Genomic DNA, 17,597 nt, shown 5'->3' with positions numbered 1-17,597 from the left:
GGGCCTCCCAAAGAAGCTTTTCAGGGGGTGCAGATGGCTAGAGTAGAGAGGAGGGGGTGGTAAATTTTTCTTCCGTGAACATCCTTAAGTTCATTTAATGTAGAATCCAAAACTATGTCTGCATTTGCTCTACAAATGTTCAAGCCTTTATGAATACGATTTAGTGGGAGAACATTTAAATTTAAATGATGTGGTATATGAGTTAAGTGCTGAAAGTATACATTGTATAAATAAAGAAAAAAGATAAATCAAAGAGTTCATGATCACATTATTTGTTTGTATGCTTATTGCCCACCCTTCACCCTACGGTCCCAGGGTTACATCATTATTTCATTTCATTTTGCTTTGCTTTGCTTTATTTTATTTTATTAGGTGATAAAAACAAATAGGTGATAAACCTCACATAGATACATTAAGAGGAAAGAGAAATAAATTTAAAACATTCCACTCAGTTCTTAAAGGCCACGGATAGTTACAGGCCAAAGGCCTGATTATAGCTAAAAGTTTTTGCTTGACACCTAAAGATATATAATGATGGCACCAGGCAAGCCTGCACAAACAGAGCCACCACATTAAAAAACAACATTACAAACAATTAGAGATAAAGGTACACATTGACCAGTTTATCTATAAACCTTAGGATTGTTGCAACGGAAATGAAAAATGCTGTATTGGAGTCAAGAGTAAAGCAATACATAATGCATTATTGTGCCACTTGCAGATTTGATCTGTCATGTGTTCATCTTAATGATGAAGAAAAGGATTGTGGGTATTTTTGTTTAGTATTCTCATAGTGATTAATAAGTTAGAATCTTTGCCTTGTTCCCATTTGTGTATAGCCCCAAAACATAGTGGAAAAAATAATAAATCAAGCAAGCAAAAGGCATGCATCCAAATACTGGGAGTAAAATTCAAAAGTGCTGTGTATTTGAGCAATGCCCTTCTTTATAGAGGGGAAATGCATAAATATATTCTTAGACTAGTGCAATATTTATGTTTAAAACAATTACAACTATCTAATAGCTGCATTTTTATTTTAAAAAGTCAATTTAACCTCTGTTGCATATTAGGTAAAGGAATCAAATAACACACACGACTGAATGGATTCTCACGGTGTAATTCCAATATGTAGAGTATTAATCAGTAAACTAAGAAGAACTATTTTGTTTAAACTACCTGTATTAAGAGAACAATTGCTTTCCTATTATCCCTGAGCAGCTGTTTTTGCAGAACATGCCCCTAAACATACTGTGAACAGCTGGAAAATCTGCACTTCATCCCAGGTGGTGTCCTTGATTACGGCTCTACTTCTGGATTTTGTCATGGGAAAGTCAGTACCACATTACACAGCTTCAAACTTCCCTGCAAAGACTGGATAGACATTGTGAAATATATGGCTCTGCATCCTTCAAACATTGTGCAGCTGCCCCTACTCACAATAAATTTACTTGCTATACGCTGCTTCACAACTGTGGATCGGGTGTTGGTGGGGCATGTTCCCTGCTACCTGAATGTGCACCTCCCTACGCCTGTGCCTGCGCTTTAAATGTTTTTTTGTGTTTTTTTTAATCCAAGTTGTTCTGTTTGATGTTTAAAATATTGATTTCTTAATTTTGGGTTCAAAAAAATAGGGGCCCTCTTATACATGGGGGCGTCTTATACACAGAAATATGGTAGGTGAAATTCCTGTTTTAGCAAAAAGCCAAGAGCATTGGCAGAGGAGAGAAAGCCTCTACAAAATATATGCATTTAACAGCCAAAAGGCCTAGAGATGGTTGCAACAGAGGTTTGCTATAAAACCATTGCAGTCCAACTGCACTGATCTTTCAAAGTACTGCTCTTTGAGCTACTTTCTTTTCCTAAATAACATGCTCATTCGTGCCCAATGGCCTCCAATCAGTGAAAAAGCAAAAGAGAAGCAACTGGATCAACAGTCCTGGGAACGTAGTCTGTGCTTGCAGTAGTTTTGCAAAATGGCATGTGCAAGCATTCATGCCAACAGTGTCCCAACATCACAGCCTGCCAGTAATAAGGCAATTTAAATACCACATTGGAGAGAACATGTTGCTTGTTCTGTTATAACCTGAAAACAAAAGGCTCGCTGAGCCAAAATAAAAATAACAGGAGGGTCAAGATAGGGCAAAGCCCCACATTTCATTAACTAGCCTTTGTGATTAAATATATATGAATAGGACCAGGAGTAAAGCTGACGCCGGAATATATCAAGTAATCATTCTTTGCTACTCTCAGCTGCTTCAATATAAATATGAGCTAAGTGTTTATTACAAAGATGAAGGAACTTTGTTTTAATTGTTCTAATTTTGGAATTGGTGCACTTAATGGTGTTCGGGAAAACCTTTTGCCTTGGAAACGAACATTGACTTCCAGATTAGATTTTTATAATATGTTGTATGTGAGGCTGCCTTTGAAGATTATTCCGAAACTAACTGGTTTGTTTATGTTAGTAGTAGTCTCATTTTAGTTTCTTCCCCTTGCTCACATTTCCCTCCCCTTCATTGGTTGTCTCCCTTGTGCCTTTTAGTGTGATTGTAAGCTCCTTGGGGCCCATGCTCTCATTCATTGTAAAGCACCATAGCACCTAGATGGCACTATATCAATAGTCAACCTAGCAGTTTGAAAGCACACCAGTGCAAGTAGATAGATAGGTACTGCTGTGGTGGGAAGGTAAACAGCATTTCCATGTGCTCTGCTTTCTGTCACAGTGTTCCGTTGTTCCAGAAGCGGCTTAGTCATGCTCTCCACATGACCCGGAAAGCTGTCTGTGGACAAATGCTGGCTGCCTCAGCCTGAAAGCGAGATGAGCTTCACCCCATAGTCACCTTTGACTGGACTTCACAGTCCAGGAGTTATTTACCTTTTACCTTTACCTTATATCAATAAATATAAGTATAGCACCCAACAGTAGCATTGTGAATTGAATTTTAGTTGTTTTGGGCCAGGTCAGGAGAACATTTTTTCCTGAAGAGTGAATTTAAAATGTAACTATTAAATTAGTAATTCATTAGCTATCAGTGTTTGGGGCGTCTTAAAGCATTTTACAATGTTGTACATGCTTTGAGACATGTACGCCGGCTCCCTCGGCCAATAAAGCGAGATGAGCGCCGCAACCCCAGAGTCAGTCATGACTGAACCTAATGCTTAGGGGTCCCTTTACCTTTACATGCTTTGAGTGCTACTTTGGTGGCAGAGTAGGTATGTAGAACTGCCACCTAAATAAAATAATAATTTCAGGTGCTGATTTTCACCTTGTCATGGAATGGCTACAAGGGGTTTGGGCCCATATACTTTTTTTCTGTGTCCCACTATTGTAAAGAGAAAAAGCCTAGGCTTATTGCAGCTTCTCAGTCAGATCTTTTGTTTATTTGGGAGTAAGAGTGCAAACCTAATTCCTCCTACCTTAGAGTAAGCCCCTTTGAATTTAATAGGACTTACTTTTGAGTAGATGTAGGTAGGACTGCATTGTAATTACTGCATTACATACTGACTAGTCTGCCTGCCTGCTCACTCAGTAGGTCACTTACCATCCCACCATCTGACCATAATTCTTGTTTAGAAGGAAGAGCCATTCATTTAAATGGGACTTAACTCCAAATTAAGTGGGTTTAGGACAACAACAAACAACTGCTACCTATATTAAGCTCTGAGGGTACTGAAATTTGTTCAGGGTTATTTTCTGTATGTTATGTATCAGGCAAGTTGACATAAGCCGAGGACAGATAAATAGGTAGTTGTGAAGCATTTGCCTTCAGTAAGATTATTGCGAGCATAACAAATAAGCTTGCTTAAGGATGAGGTGAATTCATGGAGGAGAGGAGCTGGAAACAGGCACTCACTTCCTGATTCCTACCTTCATTGTTTCTAAGGTGACCACTTATGCATCACCAAAGAGAGCATACATTTGCATGTGCTTATATGCAAATTCATAAATAATCACTATAATTTAAATAGAAATACAATCCATCCTTGATCTGAAAGCCCTTCAAATAGATGACTCCATCAAAGAGGGGGAAATTGTCCTATGGTAGTCGGGGTGGAGGAAGGGGGGTGCGGTAGGGACGGGCCACCCTGGGTGTCACCACTGAGGGGGGTGACAAAATGCTGGGCGGCACTCACCATGGGGCCTGCAGCACGCCCGAGCCACGTGTCTCTCCTGGGAGTGACGCGGTGGCTTGGGCAACCACAGGCTCCATGCTGCCCCAAATGGTTCGCCCGCTGCCTCCCCCTCAGCTGTAGCACCCTACAGCTGAGGGGGAGGCAGTGGGCGAACCATTTGGGGCAGCATGGAGCCTGTGGTTGCTGAGTGGGAGGAGGCAGGCAGACTCTTCGGAGGCCCCACAGGGCGCAGGGAACGCACACCACCCCAGGAGCCCGATCGGCTTGCTCCGCCTTCAAATAGAGGACTGTTTTCGATAGAGTAGAATGCATAGCTGTCATAATTTACTAGCCTTTTGAATAGAATTGCTTATTTCATCTTTGGTAATCAATTTGTAAAGACATGAAAACCTAGAAAGTATTAGTCCTGAGAGTGAGTGCCTTAGATTGTTAGCAGATTTACTTGTTTACTTCCTTTTTGCCTGAATCCTAAACGTAGTACATGAAGGCAAGTTTAGCTGAAATCTACCAAACAACATGGGGAGATATTTCACTATTTCCAATGAAGAACCTTCAAAACAGTTCATATAATGTTCTTTCTCATTGTGGATTTTTTTTTCTTTCTTTTTATTTTTGTCCAGACCCTTCTTACGCATTTTGCAAGATGTCCTGAGAAGGAGGCCTGCTTCATAGAAATCCTTAGTTTTTTGTGCTTCTGAGTTTCCTCCAAGCTCCTTCTTCTAACACATAATAAGAGAGGCAGTTTCTGATACTGCCAGTGTTCTTTTCTTTCCCCCTTCCCTGTAGTGCAGTCACATTGCTAATTAATTGAATTCCCTACTTGCTCCTTTGTATGTTATTTCTATTGCCCATTAGCAGAGCAGCTTGGGATTTGAGCTATGTTTTCACTCATCTTACTGGAATTTTGCTTTTGGTCTTTCTTTCTCTCTCCCCCTCTCTCCCTTTGTTGTTGTTTCTGTGCTCTGTGAAAGGCATTAGAGGGGCTTTAACACCAAGGGCCTATATTGTTCACTGGCCCAGCTGCATTCTTTTACACTCTACCTTGTGCGTCACAGCTATTCATCTTGATTTGTACTTGGCTCAACTGCAGATGCTGTAAATATGGTAATTTTAGATTCCCTGTTTGGAAACAGTTTCAGGGCGGGTCTTGTGGCAGGAACACACTTTGATTTACACTGGTTTGTATTACCTCGGTACAGTTGAGAGGGGAATAAAGCTTAGAACTAAAATGGTTTTGTTTGAAACCTCTTTTAATAACTGGGAGGCAAATAAGACTGCCTTGATATGCAGGCATGCAATACTAGAGGCAATACTTCATTTCAGGGAGGATAACAACCTACCAAGCAAGAACAGGAGAAAGGAATTTTAGATTATTGTAGAATTTTGGTGTCACCGTATGGGTTTTTAAATTCTTTCCTTTTGTTCTCATTATAAAATTGCTGGGGTAGATCACACTGGTTGAAGAGCATGTTGTATTCCCCCTGATGGAGTAACATGCTATAAGTAGGTTCTCTTCTATTTAGTTATCTTGTATTTTTTATTATTAATTTAGTAAAACTCAGGAACAGCCATAATTAAAAAGCACTGGAGGGGGTGGGATATTGTATTTTAATAAAATAGAAACATGCAAATGCATTCACATCCCACTTTACATGTTCCAGGTGTGACCTCCAAGTCTGTGAAGTGTGTGTGGTCCAACTCCCCCTGAAATTGTTCATTGGGAATACTTTTATCAATGATATCTCTTTAAAAAACAAGTAAACATCTTCGGAATTCACTTGAATTCTGGCTTGTTGGGCATAAATGGTTTTCTTCAGAGATCTCATTTTACCCAGGAGAGGGAAATTTGAGGCCTGGGCCTGAATGTGCAAAACCCACCACCACTACCAGCCTTTCTATCTGGCACCAGGAACTCTCTCCAGCAGACATTTAAAGGTTAAAACAGAAAGGCACCTGCTGAATCTCTGTTGGCAGAGCATTCCACAGGACTGGGTTGATGACACTAAAGACGTGGTTCCATCTTGCTGTCAGGTGAGCCTTGCCAACTCGAGGGATGACCAGCAATTGGGGATGGGCAGCATAGTGTGCAATCAAGTGCTTTCTCTCGATCATCGGTCTTTATGAAGTCCACCAGCAAAACACCAAAGGTTTTGTTCATTCCAATGGAGTAGGGAGTGTTGCTTCTTTCTGACCAAAGAGAAGACTTTTACATTAATTAACCTTTAATCTGCAATGGTATCATACCCTCCAACATTTCTCCGATGAAAATAAGGATGTCCCATTCCTTCATGATAATGTTACTATTTATACCCCACACATGTTATTGGGTTGCCCCAGCCGCTCTGGGCAGCTTCCAACATGTATAAAAACATAATACATCATTAAATATTTTAAAAAATTTCCCTATACAGGGTTGCCTTCAGACAGCTCAGGGATCGGATAACTCCATACCCTCCAACATTTCTCCAATGAAAATAAGGACATCCTAATCCTAAGGAAAAGGGGGGCATTCTGGGATCAATTCAGAAACCGGGACAGCTTCTCTAAATCAAGGATGTCCCTGGAAAACAGGGACACTTGGAGGTTCTGCAATATCTGGAATGTCTTGAGGGGCTTTTTGCCATCCATTTAAAGGTAAAGGGACTCCTGACCAGTAGGTCCAGTTGTGGCCGACTCTGCGGTTGCGGCGTTCATCTCGCTTTATTGGGCGAGGGAGCCAGCGTACAGCTTTCGGGTCATGTGGCCAGCATGACTAAGCCGCTTCTGGCGAACCAGAGCAGCACACGGAAATGCCGTTTACCTTCCCACCGGAGTGGTACCTATTTATCTACTTGCACTTTGACGGGCTTTCGAACTGCTAGGTTGGCAGGCACTTGTCTCTTAAAAGCAGTTCAGACATTCAATCTTCTTCAGATAGGATAGCAGAATCCCCTTCCAGGTGCCCCTTGCATCTGGTGATATTTAGGCCATAGAACCCTAAGCATTGCTTCTTACAACATATGGAGTAGTATTAGTAAAACCAGCATCTATAATAGCTATACTCCCCGTTTGAAATGCACCCACTGTATAACCTCAGTTCAAAAACAGCATATCAAGGTGGAGTGCAGTTCTAACAAGTAAGACCCCCGGGTCCTTTTCATTCAAATCAGAGATATTTACCCAAGAAAAATAGAAAAGTGACAGAGTACACATGTTAGAAAAATATGCAGGCAGACACTGAAGAAAAAATAACATTCTGCCATAAGTAGCCACCTTGTTCCTCCAGTTTCCTCCCCTCAATATTAGAACCAACTGTTTCTCATGTGTTTTCAAGAACCTACTGTGGTTTCCAGACAGCTGGCTGGAGAAGTCTGGGATTGGGCTTGAAAAAATAGGTCATGGGTCAAGTTATTTTCACGAAAGCAATCACTAAGTTCCTGTTAGATTTGTTAAAATTCATGGTCGCTCCTTTTATTTTCCTAAACTGGTAGCAGGAATCTGAAGACATAACTTATTTTCAGTCACAAATGATGGGCTAATAAAGACCAGTTACAGAATTAGCTCACTGCTCTTTCAGTTTATGGTGAAAACAAATGTCTACTTGTCAGTGTGGAGAAACAGGGCTCTCTGACACTGTCAGCAGACTGTGAGAAGTAAAGCATTTAATCAAATGCAAATACATTTTGTAATGTTCTCCGAACACTTAGCTTACAAAAGCTGTCTCATTAACTGACAGCATTAGTTGCAAAGGTTCATTTACTATATCGGGTAGATAGGGTGCATGTGTGTTATGTGAAATTGCTTTATTAGTTACTCTTTCAGGACAGAAAATTTAAATACTGTTTTAAGTCTCTGAACAGTGGCAGACCTTGGCATCTCAAATTTCAGTGGCACCCTGTGCAACACCCAAATCTGCCTCTCACCTTCCGTTGGACTTCATAGTTGCGGTGCCTGCTGCAGCGCCCCAGAAACTCTGCACACAGCACAACCAAACCAGTCGTTCTCCTCTAAATCTGCCTTTGCTCTCAATGTTATCATCTTATAGTTTGGGGAGTGGGGTGTCGTAGAATTTTCTCTGTTCCAGCGTTTATTTTAGGAAGGTTTTTCTGTCCAATGAATCTTTGCGAAGAACACTAACAGGTATTAAGCAAAGCATCAAGCTGTGGTTGAGATCTAGTGAAACAGGAGATGGGTGGCAAGAAGCCCTGATGGTTTGTTTTCTCACTTTTATAGTATTTTTTTATTTGATTTTTCTATGTACTCTATCCTTTAATATTATTGAGTATTTTTTAATGTAGAGTGGTTTGTGCATTTTGAAATAAATATATAAAATGAAAGGCAGTAGCAGACCTGGGTGTCAGTGAGTAGGAAGACAAAGGTGTGGTTCAATATGGGAATAAACATTCAAGAGCAGATTTTGGCATCACAGAACTTAAAACTGAAGCTCTCTTTTTTTAAAAAAATCACAGCATAAACAGGGTTAGCTGTTTCCTAATATTATTTTCATATTATTTATGATGGGAAACCAGGCCCTCATGCCTCCAGTGCATATGAAATAGGTGTGTTTTTAAGCAGAATGAGGCTCTCCAAGTAAAATGTCATGTAATGCTAATTGTCATGTGACTGGTTTTGATTTTTTTAAATTATTATTCTTATGCAAAAAATTATTAAACAGCCAAAATAAAATCAAATACTAAAGTGGTGAACAACATAAAATCATCAATAAAACTGCATGAGTAATAATAAGCTTATTATTCTCTACACTGACTGGCAGTGGCTTTCCACTGTTTCAGATGGGGTCCCACTCATCTTTCCCAATAGACCAAGCATGAGGCCTTCTGCATTCAAAGTAGTTGCACCATGTCTAAACTACAACCCTTCTACTTATCTGGATCACCCCTCAGGGAAAGCCTGGCTGGAAAAAAATGTGTTTTAAGTGAGTGTCCCAACACACCTGATGTAAATACATGTTTGTAGAAACAGGGCCGAGAACTTTTTGCTGTTACGGGTGACTAAATCTCCAAGAAGGCTGTGCTTAGTTCTGGGGAGAGTATGGTGGTGAGGTGGGCAAAAGTACGCTTGTACAACATGGCGGACTAAGACTACACACCTAATTGTAGCTTATGATCTTCTTGCAGGAATGCTCTGTAAATGTAACATTGCCCCCTGTTGTGGGCTTAATGTGTTTTGGGCCCCAAGTACAAGGTTGCATGTTGTATTAAAAGAACCTTTCAAATAAGGAATTTTATTATTCTCTTTAACCTTCACTATAATGGTCCAATAATATTTGCAAACATCAAAGGCTTAATGGTTTAATTATCTCTGATTATAGGTGCCTTAAAATAGTGAAATCCACTTATATTCATAGCATAGGAAGATGGTGCCTGTGTTTATATACTGTTAATCTCAGGAATTCTGAACAGAGTCACCAAGAGTGTCCCATTTTCCCCAACCTTACTTTATTCTGTGTTGTTTAAAACAAAGTTTATAATACTGCGCAAAAAAACCTTCCATTCCCAACCTGATGGCCTTCCCCTCCCCCATTTGGCGAACGGTAAACATGATACGTTTTCTTTCCTGTTTATATCGCCAAAGGAAAGAGCAACATTATGTCAAGACTGATAGAGTAAGAATTAAACCCTACTACTGTATGTGCCCTTGCATTTTGAACCACAAGACGTTTCCTTTCTCCTCCCCCACACCCAGCTTTCCTCTATTCTTTTAAGCAAGCAGGATATTGACATTTACAAGACTTCTGGCCTTTGAAGTGCTAAGTAAACAAAGTTGTGGCAAAATTCATTGCAGCTCCTGTTCATAAGCAGTGAAAAATAAGTACTGTGAGGAGAAAGAAGAGGCCACTTCAAAAGAACCTCTGCTTTGGAGGTGCTACTTTATTTGTTTGGTACCTTAAGATCAGCTGCTCAGATATAGCTGAGGTAAAAAGGATTGTACACTCTTAATAACAGGCTAATGTTGGGCACTGAACTTTTTTCTTTCCAGTTCTGCTAAGTGGAGATGGAGAATGGTGGTTCCAGCAACTTGGGAAGCAGTTTGTGATCTTCCTGGGAGGGGTGGTGTCAGCAGTGCTTTTTTTCTAAAAAAAAAAAATGTTTAGGGGTACTCTCATTTTGACTCTAGAAAATCACCACTTTATAGTTCAAATCAGGAAAAAATAAATACAGTAAATGGACAAAAGTACAAAGAATATGCATTACACTGGGAAAGAAAAGGAAACCGCCATCCGAAACTGACCAATCACCGTGCTAGATTCCAACTCCTACTTCACACATTAAACACTCGCTTCCGTCTGAGACTCAGAAAACACCATGACAGGAAATGAAGTCGCCATCGGGGGTAGCAATGGAACTGACAATTCACCATGCTAGAGAAGAAACTATTTTTTTTTAAAAAAATAGTTTCTTCTCCCATTAAATTCACAAAATATTTAGGGGTATGCGTACCCTGTACCCCCCCCCCCAAAGCACTGAGTGTCAATACCTGTTCTCCCACAGCCCATCATCCCTTCTGTTGCCAGGACTGCTTCCTGCACTGTCATGGAAGAGGGAATGCCAGAAGCAGTCTCTGTAGATAGCAGCTCAGCTTAAATCGAAACGTCCACAGAGTTCAAGGCTTTTAGTGGTATGATTTGCTCTAGGCCCATTTCCACTAATAACAGAACCAGGCTCGCTCCAGACTTTTGTTAGAGTAAGTATGTGGTGGTTTCTAAAGTATACGCAGTTTTCCAGTTTTCCATTGTATATTGAAACGGTGTCTGGTTTTATGGGGGTGGGGAAAGTGTTTTAAATAACAAAGCTGTGAAATCTTACGAGACTGTATAACATATCCCAAAGCCCAGACCCATTAGCATCTGAGATTTACCTTGGCATGGCCGAGTCTAAAAGTTTACCAAAACGTACACAAATAGTAGCTGGTTCTAAGAACTGAGCAGACCTCAGCTTTGCATATGGCAGAATCTGGAAACCACAACTCACTAAAGAATTTCAGTGTGATGTTTGGCCGGCTGAAGGATGTCAGCATTGCTGAAGCAAGCTTGCGGTTAGACTTCTCTGCTGTAGGAGGATCCAAGCACTGAGTTATATTTTCCCCCTCCCCTTCAAACAAGCGATAATTTGTTTTTCTCCACAGTTTGAAGCAGCAACACCTGTGTAACCTTGGTTAACGACCAGCTCCAAGCACCTTCCTGCACTCAGCGCATGTTCTGCCAACTTGACAAACATTTTTCCTTTAGAATGCAGAACAGCTTGAAAACTGTTTTCATGGCAGCTGAATAAAAGGAAATGGTCTCTGGTTAGCACTAACAGTATGAACATAGATGTACGTACATGCCCGTGTGTTGGTGTAAAAAAAAAAAAAATTAAGAGAGAGACAGTCTCAAAAATGTGTAACTGTGAATACCACAGATGTTCTCTTAGTGTTGATTCAGTCAACCACTGGGCTTTTGGCAGTCACTGGAAATCTGGTTGAAATTGCTGCATGCATGTACGTTGTGCCTATGAATGCATCGCATGCGATCAGCCTCTTTGTACTCTATTACTAGCTTAAATATTTAACTTAGTTCATTTATATACCGCTTTCAACAGAAATCACCTAATAAAAAACAATTGATATAAAAAATGCAATACAAATTCCACACCGAAAGCTATACACTACAGTGGTACCTCGGGTTAAAAACTTAATTCGTTCTGGAGGTCTGTTCTTAACCTGAAACTGTTCTTAACCTGAGGTAGCACTTTAGCTAATGGGGCCTCCCACTGCCGCCGCCCGATTTCTGTTCTCATCCTGAAGCAAAGTTCTTAACCTGAGGTACTGTTTCTGGGTTAGCGGAGTCTGTAACCTGAAGCGTCTGTAATCCGAGGTACCACTGTACTAACAACATCAATAATCATAATCATACGCATGATGTATTACCAAGGTATAGTATTTAAAACCCATATCAGCTTGGGACCAGTTTATTTGAGGGATAGTCCAACTCGACTGCTTTGATCTTCAAAACTGGCACTGTTACAAGTTTGTTCTGCTCTTGTAAGAAGTTGATCTGTCTGGGATTCTTTAGCTGTTATCCCTGCATTGCAGGGGGTTGAGCTAGATGACCACTGTGACCCCTTCCAGCTCTACAATCCTATGATTATTTTTAGTGTCGCAGCACCTGCACTGTGGATGTTATCAGGCAGGCACCTTGGCTGTGCTCTTTTTGGTACCTCTTTAAAACATTTTTGTTTAAGCAAGCCTTTCTAGAGATGTAGAAGCTACATATGTTCCTTTTAGTTATTGTTGATTTTAATAATCTTTTGAATATTTTAATACCAGTTTTAATGTGTGTTTTTTAAATATAGTGTAAACCAGAGAGGATTTTTGGTTTGTGACTTTTTAAATAATCAAGCAGTATATAAATTTTGCTGAATAAAATTATTACTGCTCCACATTTTAAGTAACGTAATTAAGTAGCAATAAATAAAACACTCGTGGTATTTGGCAAAAGGTGTGTAGAAGGGCCTGTATATGACCTATACACAGGAAGCCACCATGCAGAGCAATTTCAGTAGTGTTTCGGCAGCAATAGTATGCACCAAGGGTTGTGCCAGTTTGATAATACAGTGGGGACATTTTTAAGATTCTTGCTAATAAAAGACAAAGAATCCATTGTACCAAAATCACTCTTCTTTGGAGTTTGAGATCTGTGTCTCAGGCTGGTCAAACCTTCAGCATGGGGGGGGGGATGATCTCTCCTCATTCTTAGTAATGAGGCAAACAGCTTTCTCAACATAAAAGGCCAACATTGCTCCATGTGACTCCTTTGAAGCCCATAATGGCAGAGCTGAAAGCAAGAGTTTTAGACTTAGGTATCTGGAACATGTTTTCTGCTTTGTCCATGTGAGGCAGCTTCATTCTCCTGAAAGGCATAGATATTTTCAGAAGTGCACACTGTTTCTCTCCACCCCCCTTCCCAGATATACCCTTCCCTTAAACACGGCACACAGCACAAGCTTCCTATTGCAGCTGGTAGTTATCAACTAGAATAAGTGTTCACGCACAGGTCAACCATGGGAATGCATCAAGTATTAGATTTGAAAAAGAGCTGGGGAGGAGAGAGCAGTAAAAGGAACAGGACTGTGGTCTTTTTGGCCTGATTACTATTATTATTATTACTGCCTGCCCTTTAAGAAGGAAAAAGGAAGAAAGATTACAGCAGCTTTGCTATTAAATGAAAAGATTAGCATGCTGTGGGTGCTTTGCCAGGGTGTGATGAGATTTGCAGGAGATGAGTGGCTGCAAAGCGGGACTAATGAAAAGCAGGCCACGGAAACCATGTGTTGTGTGGGCCCCCAAATTATCTTGCTTCTCTCTTCCAGGCATCTTCCAGATATCTTCCAGATATTTACTGAGATCCCCACCAGAAAGAAAAAAGCCAGCACTGGGATGGGGTCATTTGATAAGTCTTCCTTCCTGAGGTTCTTGGAAGTGATCCATTCTCTGACTTAGCAGCTTTGGTTTCCTTCTTAAGATGAAGTGAAAAGCAATAGTGGCTCAGCCCAGCCTAGTTTTAAGTTTCATGGTACCTTATTTGGGGTGTGTGTGTGTGTGTGTGTGAACTGGGGAGTGCTGAAGGGAGACAAGGAGGATATGTATGGTGAGTGTAGTTGTCAGCCTTCTTCAAAATTTGTGTTCTTCTGCTCCCCCCTCCCCTTCAAAGCCTGGGACTCAATTGACTTGTTTTTCCTTGGGAAAGGAAAGCTTGGGAAGCGTCAAGGTAAGAGATAATAAACTATCTTCTCAAGGAACAGTATTGAAAACAAAATACAGGCACTCCCCACTTACGCAGGAGTTACGTTCCTGGCCCCCACATGCATAAGTGAAATTGCGTAAAGTGGGGCGCACCCTCTAAACACCTCAGAATGCCCTCTCTGCCACTCACTCTTCAATCCATACAAAAAATACTGAGCACAATAAAATAACGCTTGCTAAAGAAAGTTAAAGGAACCTGAATTTTGATTTGCTAGATTTTCTGTCTGTAACTTTAATTGTCTTCATTGCAGATTATTTAGGGAAAAGGCCACTTCACGTGTATATTTATCCTGAATCAGAACAGTTCTTAAGCTCTGTGACTTGCTATACTCTAAAAACCCTTTTAATCTGGTTTATGTTCCCATGGACAATGAATGCAGCCAGACAAAGGCAGGATCAGTGCCAACACAGAGCTGTGCTTTTTACTAGTTGTTATGGCAGGATATTATACATAAACCAGAGTGGCTCTCCCTTTATGGTAACAGGAGTGAGGAGGGGAGTGAAAAGGAATTAAAGGGGTCAGAAGTCATACTCTCTGATGGATGGCAGAATCTCTCCCTGGTTTATGGTCTCTGGTGACTCTGGTTCCTTGATTTTAATGACTGACCTAACAAGACATTGCAACCTTCCTTCCTTCAGAGACTAGACTGATGCAAAGTTTGACAAGAATTAAGAAAGAATGCATTGTGCCTTTGATCTAAAGGACTATTTTTAATCTGTCATCCGAGAGATAAAATGTCAGAGGCGCCTCCATTTATTTTCTAGAAGCTTTGACCGAGTTAAAAAGTTCCCTTAAACGTTAACTTCAGTTGTTTTACTGCTTCTTGTGTTAACAAAAAAGCACTAATAGTAGAAAAGGGACTTCATGCATCCAAATTGATTAAACTTTTTAGCCCACTTGTTGGGACCAGTTGAAAGGCTGTGATAGAAATGACACGATGCACACAGGTTCTTGTTTGTTCTTGCACTTCAATGTTATGCTATGCCTGAAAGGCAAATTGTGTGCCCGTGGAGGAAATGAAATGTCATCAAGAAACTGTAAGTTGCTGACAGTGTCATGCCTTCCTGTCAGTGCATGGAAAGGCTGGGTCTTGTCTATTATAATGGCTCTGGAACTAAAGCCAAGTCATAATCATCCAAGTCTCAAGAGAGATCGTAAAGCGAAACAGTTCTTGGCCAAGAAATCATCATATGGGTCCATAGTAATCAGACTGAGAAATATTCAAAGCGTACATGTCAGTTTGGAGACAGTATTAACAATGAATATTCAATTAGCATTTAGTGACACCCTTTTCCTGCTTAAAATAACCAATCCAAATAAAAAAATCAATGTTTGGGAAGGAATTTCAGTGAAGGTGGCCCAGTGCCAACTGAGCTTTGAGGCTCCTGGCTTGCAGATCTAAAACAGCATCAAAATAAAAAATGAAAATTGATGCAGCAAAATTTAAAAATAATAAAGTGGAATGGGCTTGTGGACTGCAGTAGTTGACAGTTGCGCACGGGTAGGTAAAGCCACAGCATATTTTTTATTATTACTGAGAATGATAAACTTCAAGCAGGGAAACTCCAGTTACGGAGGATGGGCATTGTTGACTCCTGTGGTGTTATGAATCTACCCCTCAGGCTGCATTTTAAAACTTAAAAAAATGTGTATGGCTTTTCATATGTTCAAATAGGGCAAAGGAAGAATGGAACGTAAAAAATGAGAGCAGTCCTGAAGCATGAGGGAAGACTGGTGCCTTTCTGGAGGCTGGGTTGAGAAGAGCTTCCTTCAGAGGAAGGAGGCTTCTATGGAAGGAACATTGATGTCTAGACAGGTAACAGAGAACATTATACAGAATTAAATATTACAGAGGGAGAGCTGCCATGGAGGAAGCAAAGGGAGATCCTGCAGGTAATGCAGTGTCCCAGGGAAAGTGGAGAAAAAACTCTCATTTAACACATCTAACATTAGGCTGGATAGAACACTGGAAAGGACAGCTCTAGGATGGAGTAGATCAGGGGTGGCCAACTTCCAAGAGACTATGTTCTACTCACAGAATTAAAAACTGGCAGTGATCTACCCCTGTTTTTTAGGGGTTCAGGGAAAAGCCACGTTTTATTGGGGTTCCGGTCACAGTTGTTGAGGGATTTTTAGAGAAGGGGTTCAGGAGGCTGGAGTTGCTTTGCTTATTTTAGGGAGAGGGAACGCAACATTTTAAAAGTATTTTGGGGAGAAAGAGAAACAGCAACTCACACAAGGATCACCGGGGGGGGGGGGGTAAACAGCCTCAGTTTGTAAACTCCGTCTTCTGTTCTCCAACAGTGGAGGGCGGGGCGAGGGGCCGGAAGGGGGCCAGTGATCGACTGCGATCAACAAAAACATCGTAGAGATCTACCAGCAGATCGTGATCGACCTGTTGGATATCCCTGGAGTAGATTAGTGGGTTTTCTACTGTTTATTCCCTCTGTTTTTAGCACTTTTACAACTATCTCTGAATACACTACTATGTTTTTACCAACTATTGGATCCCCAATCTTGTGCCTTCATCCCACCTTCAGAAAATGAATTCAGTGCATTTTGTAAATTATTGCATCAGCAGCTATATTGATCCCAAGGGTCACAGCCCATAGGGTAGATGAAGGTAGAAATGATCAACTGCAGGCTTTCCTGTTGCTGGCTTTGCTGAAGGCTTGACCTCTTTTTTTTTTTAAAAAAAAGACTTCAACAGCTGTTTCTGCTTAGAGACCACTGGCATCTTTATGAACTGTTTTTTCCATTCACCCTCTCTCCTTTCTCAGCAGCAATGAATTATGTAAGATTACATTCCTGCCCTTTCCTTATTAATGTTCTGGCAGACATATCCCTATGAAGTGGATCCACATAGTCTCTCTGGATTGTGCGGACATATACACAACAGAAACACCCCACCCCCACAACACACACACACACACACACATTAAATATGTATACTCAGAAGTTCAGGAATATTCTCTCATAGATTGTCCACATTTTTATTCAACTGATATTCCTAAAAGCAGACGTAAACAGTCTCACTCCTAGCTGTACATGTAACCCTTCCAGTTCTTCACCCATCTTGCAGGGAATAATCCAAGCTCCTGTAGGTTTCTTCCCCCAGTCTTTCCCTGTCAGGCCCAAATTTTTCATCCTCGCCTTAGCCATGGTTAAGTTATTTCAAACAACCATGGTTATCCTTACAGGTTTTGCTTTTAACAAGGACATAAAGCCTGAGTGTGAAGCTATCTTGAAGTCTCTGGTTTAAAGTGAACTAATCCTAGCATTCATCATGTTTCATATCAGTTTTGAAATAACACTCAATTATGGTTAAGGTGGATGATGGACTCTACAGGCAAGAGGGGAGAGAGATTAGGGGAAGGGAGCAGGCAGACCCACTGTGCCCTCTTGATTACTTGACCAGCAATGGGGGATCTTGGCCCATTATGTCTCCATCAGCACATGGCACATCTTGTCATAATTTGAGTTTAGAGAATAATTTGTATTGGATAAAGACTGTGGCTTTAACTGCATCATCTCCTACAGGGGTGAGCAACCTTTTTTCTGCCAAGAGAAATGGTCTCACAGCAATGTTACGGAGGCCACATGCCAATGGTATGTGGGAGCAAAGGCAAAAGTGGGCAGAGCAACAGATATGTCTGTACAGGAGACCACACACAAGTCA

General features: G+C 40.9%; 1 protein-coding gene across 15 annotated transcripts in view; it reads left to right on the top strand.

Moving 5' to 3' along the window:
- Positions 1-17,597, top strand: part of RAD51B (RAD51 paralog B) — a 297,374-nt gene that overhangs the window by 200,119 nt on the left and 79,658 nt on the right. Inside the window, exon 11 of one of the 15 annotated variants that reach the window (XM_083461027.1) lies at positions 4,755-5,722. The exons of the other annotated variants lie outside the window; for them this stretch is intronic. Coding sequence (XP_083317153.1) covers positions 4,755-4,786 — 32 coding nt within the window. The 3' untranslated portion in view covers positions 4,787-5,722. Of the gene's footprint in view, positions 1-4,754; positions 5,723-17,597 lie in introns of those variants that run through there. 15 annotated transcript variants of the gene reach the window in all.

Source organism: Podarcis liolepis (genome assembly GCF_965112155.1).
Source record: "Podarcis liolepis genome assembly, chromosome: 1".
In the NCBI taxonomy this organism is placed as follows: domain Eukaryota; kingdom Metazoa; phylum Chordata; class Lepidosauria; order Squamata; family Lacertidae; genus Podarcis; species Podarcis liolepis.
Note: the sequence above shows the minus strand (reverse complement) of the source record. Positions and strands in the feature narration are given on the sequence as shown.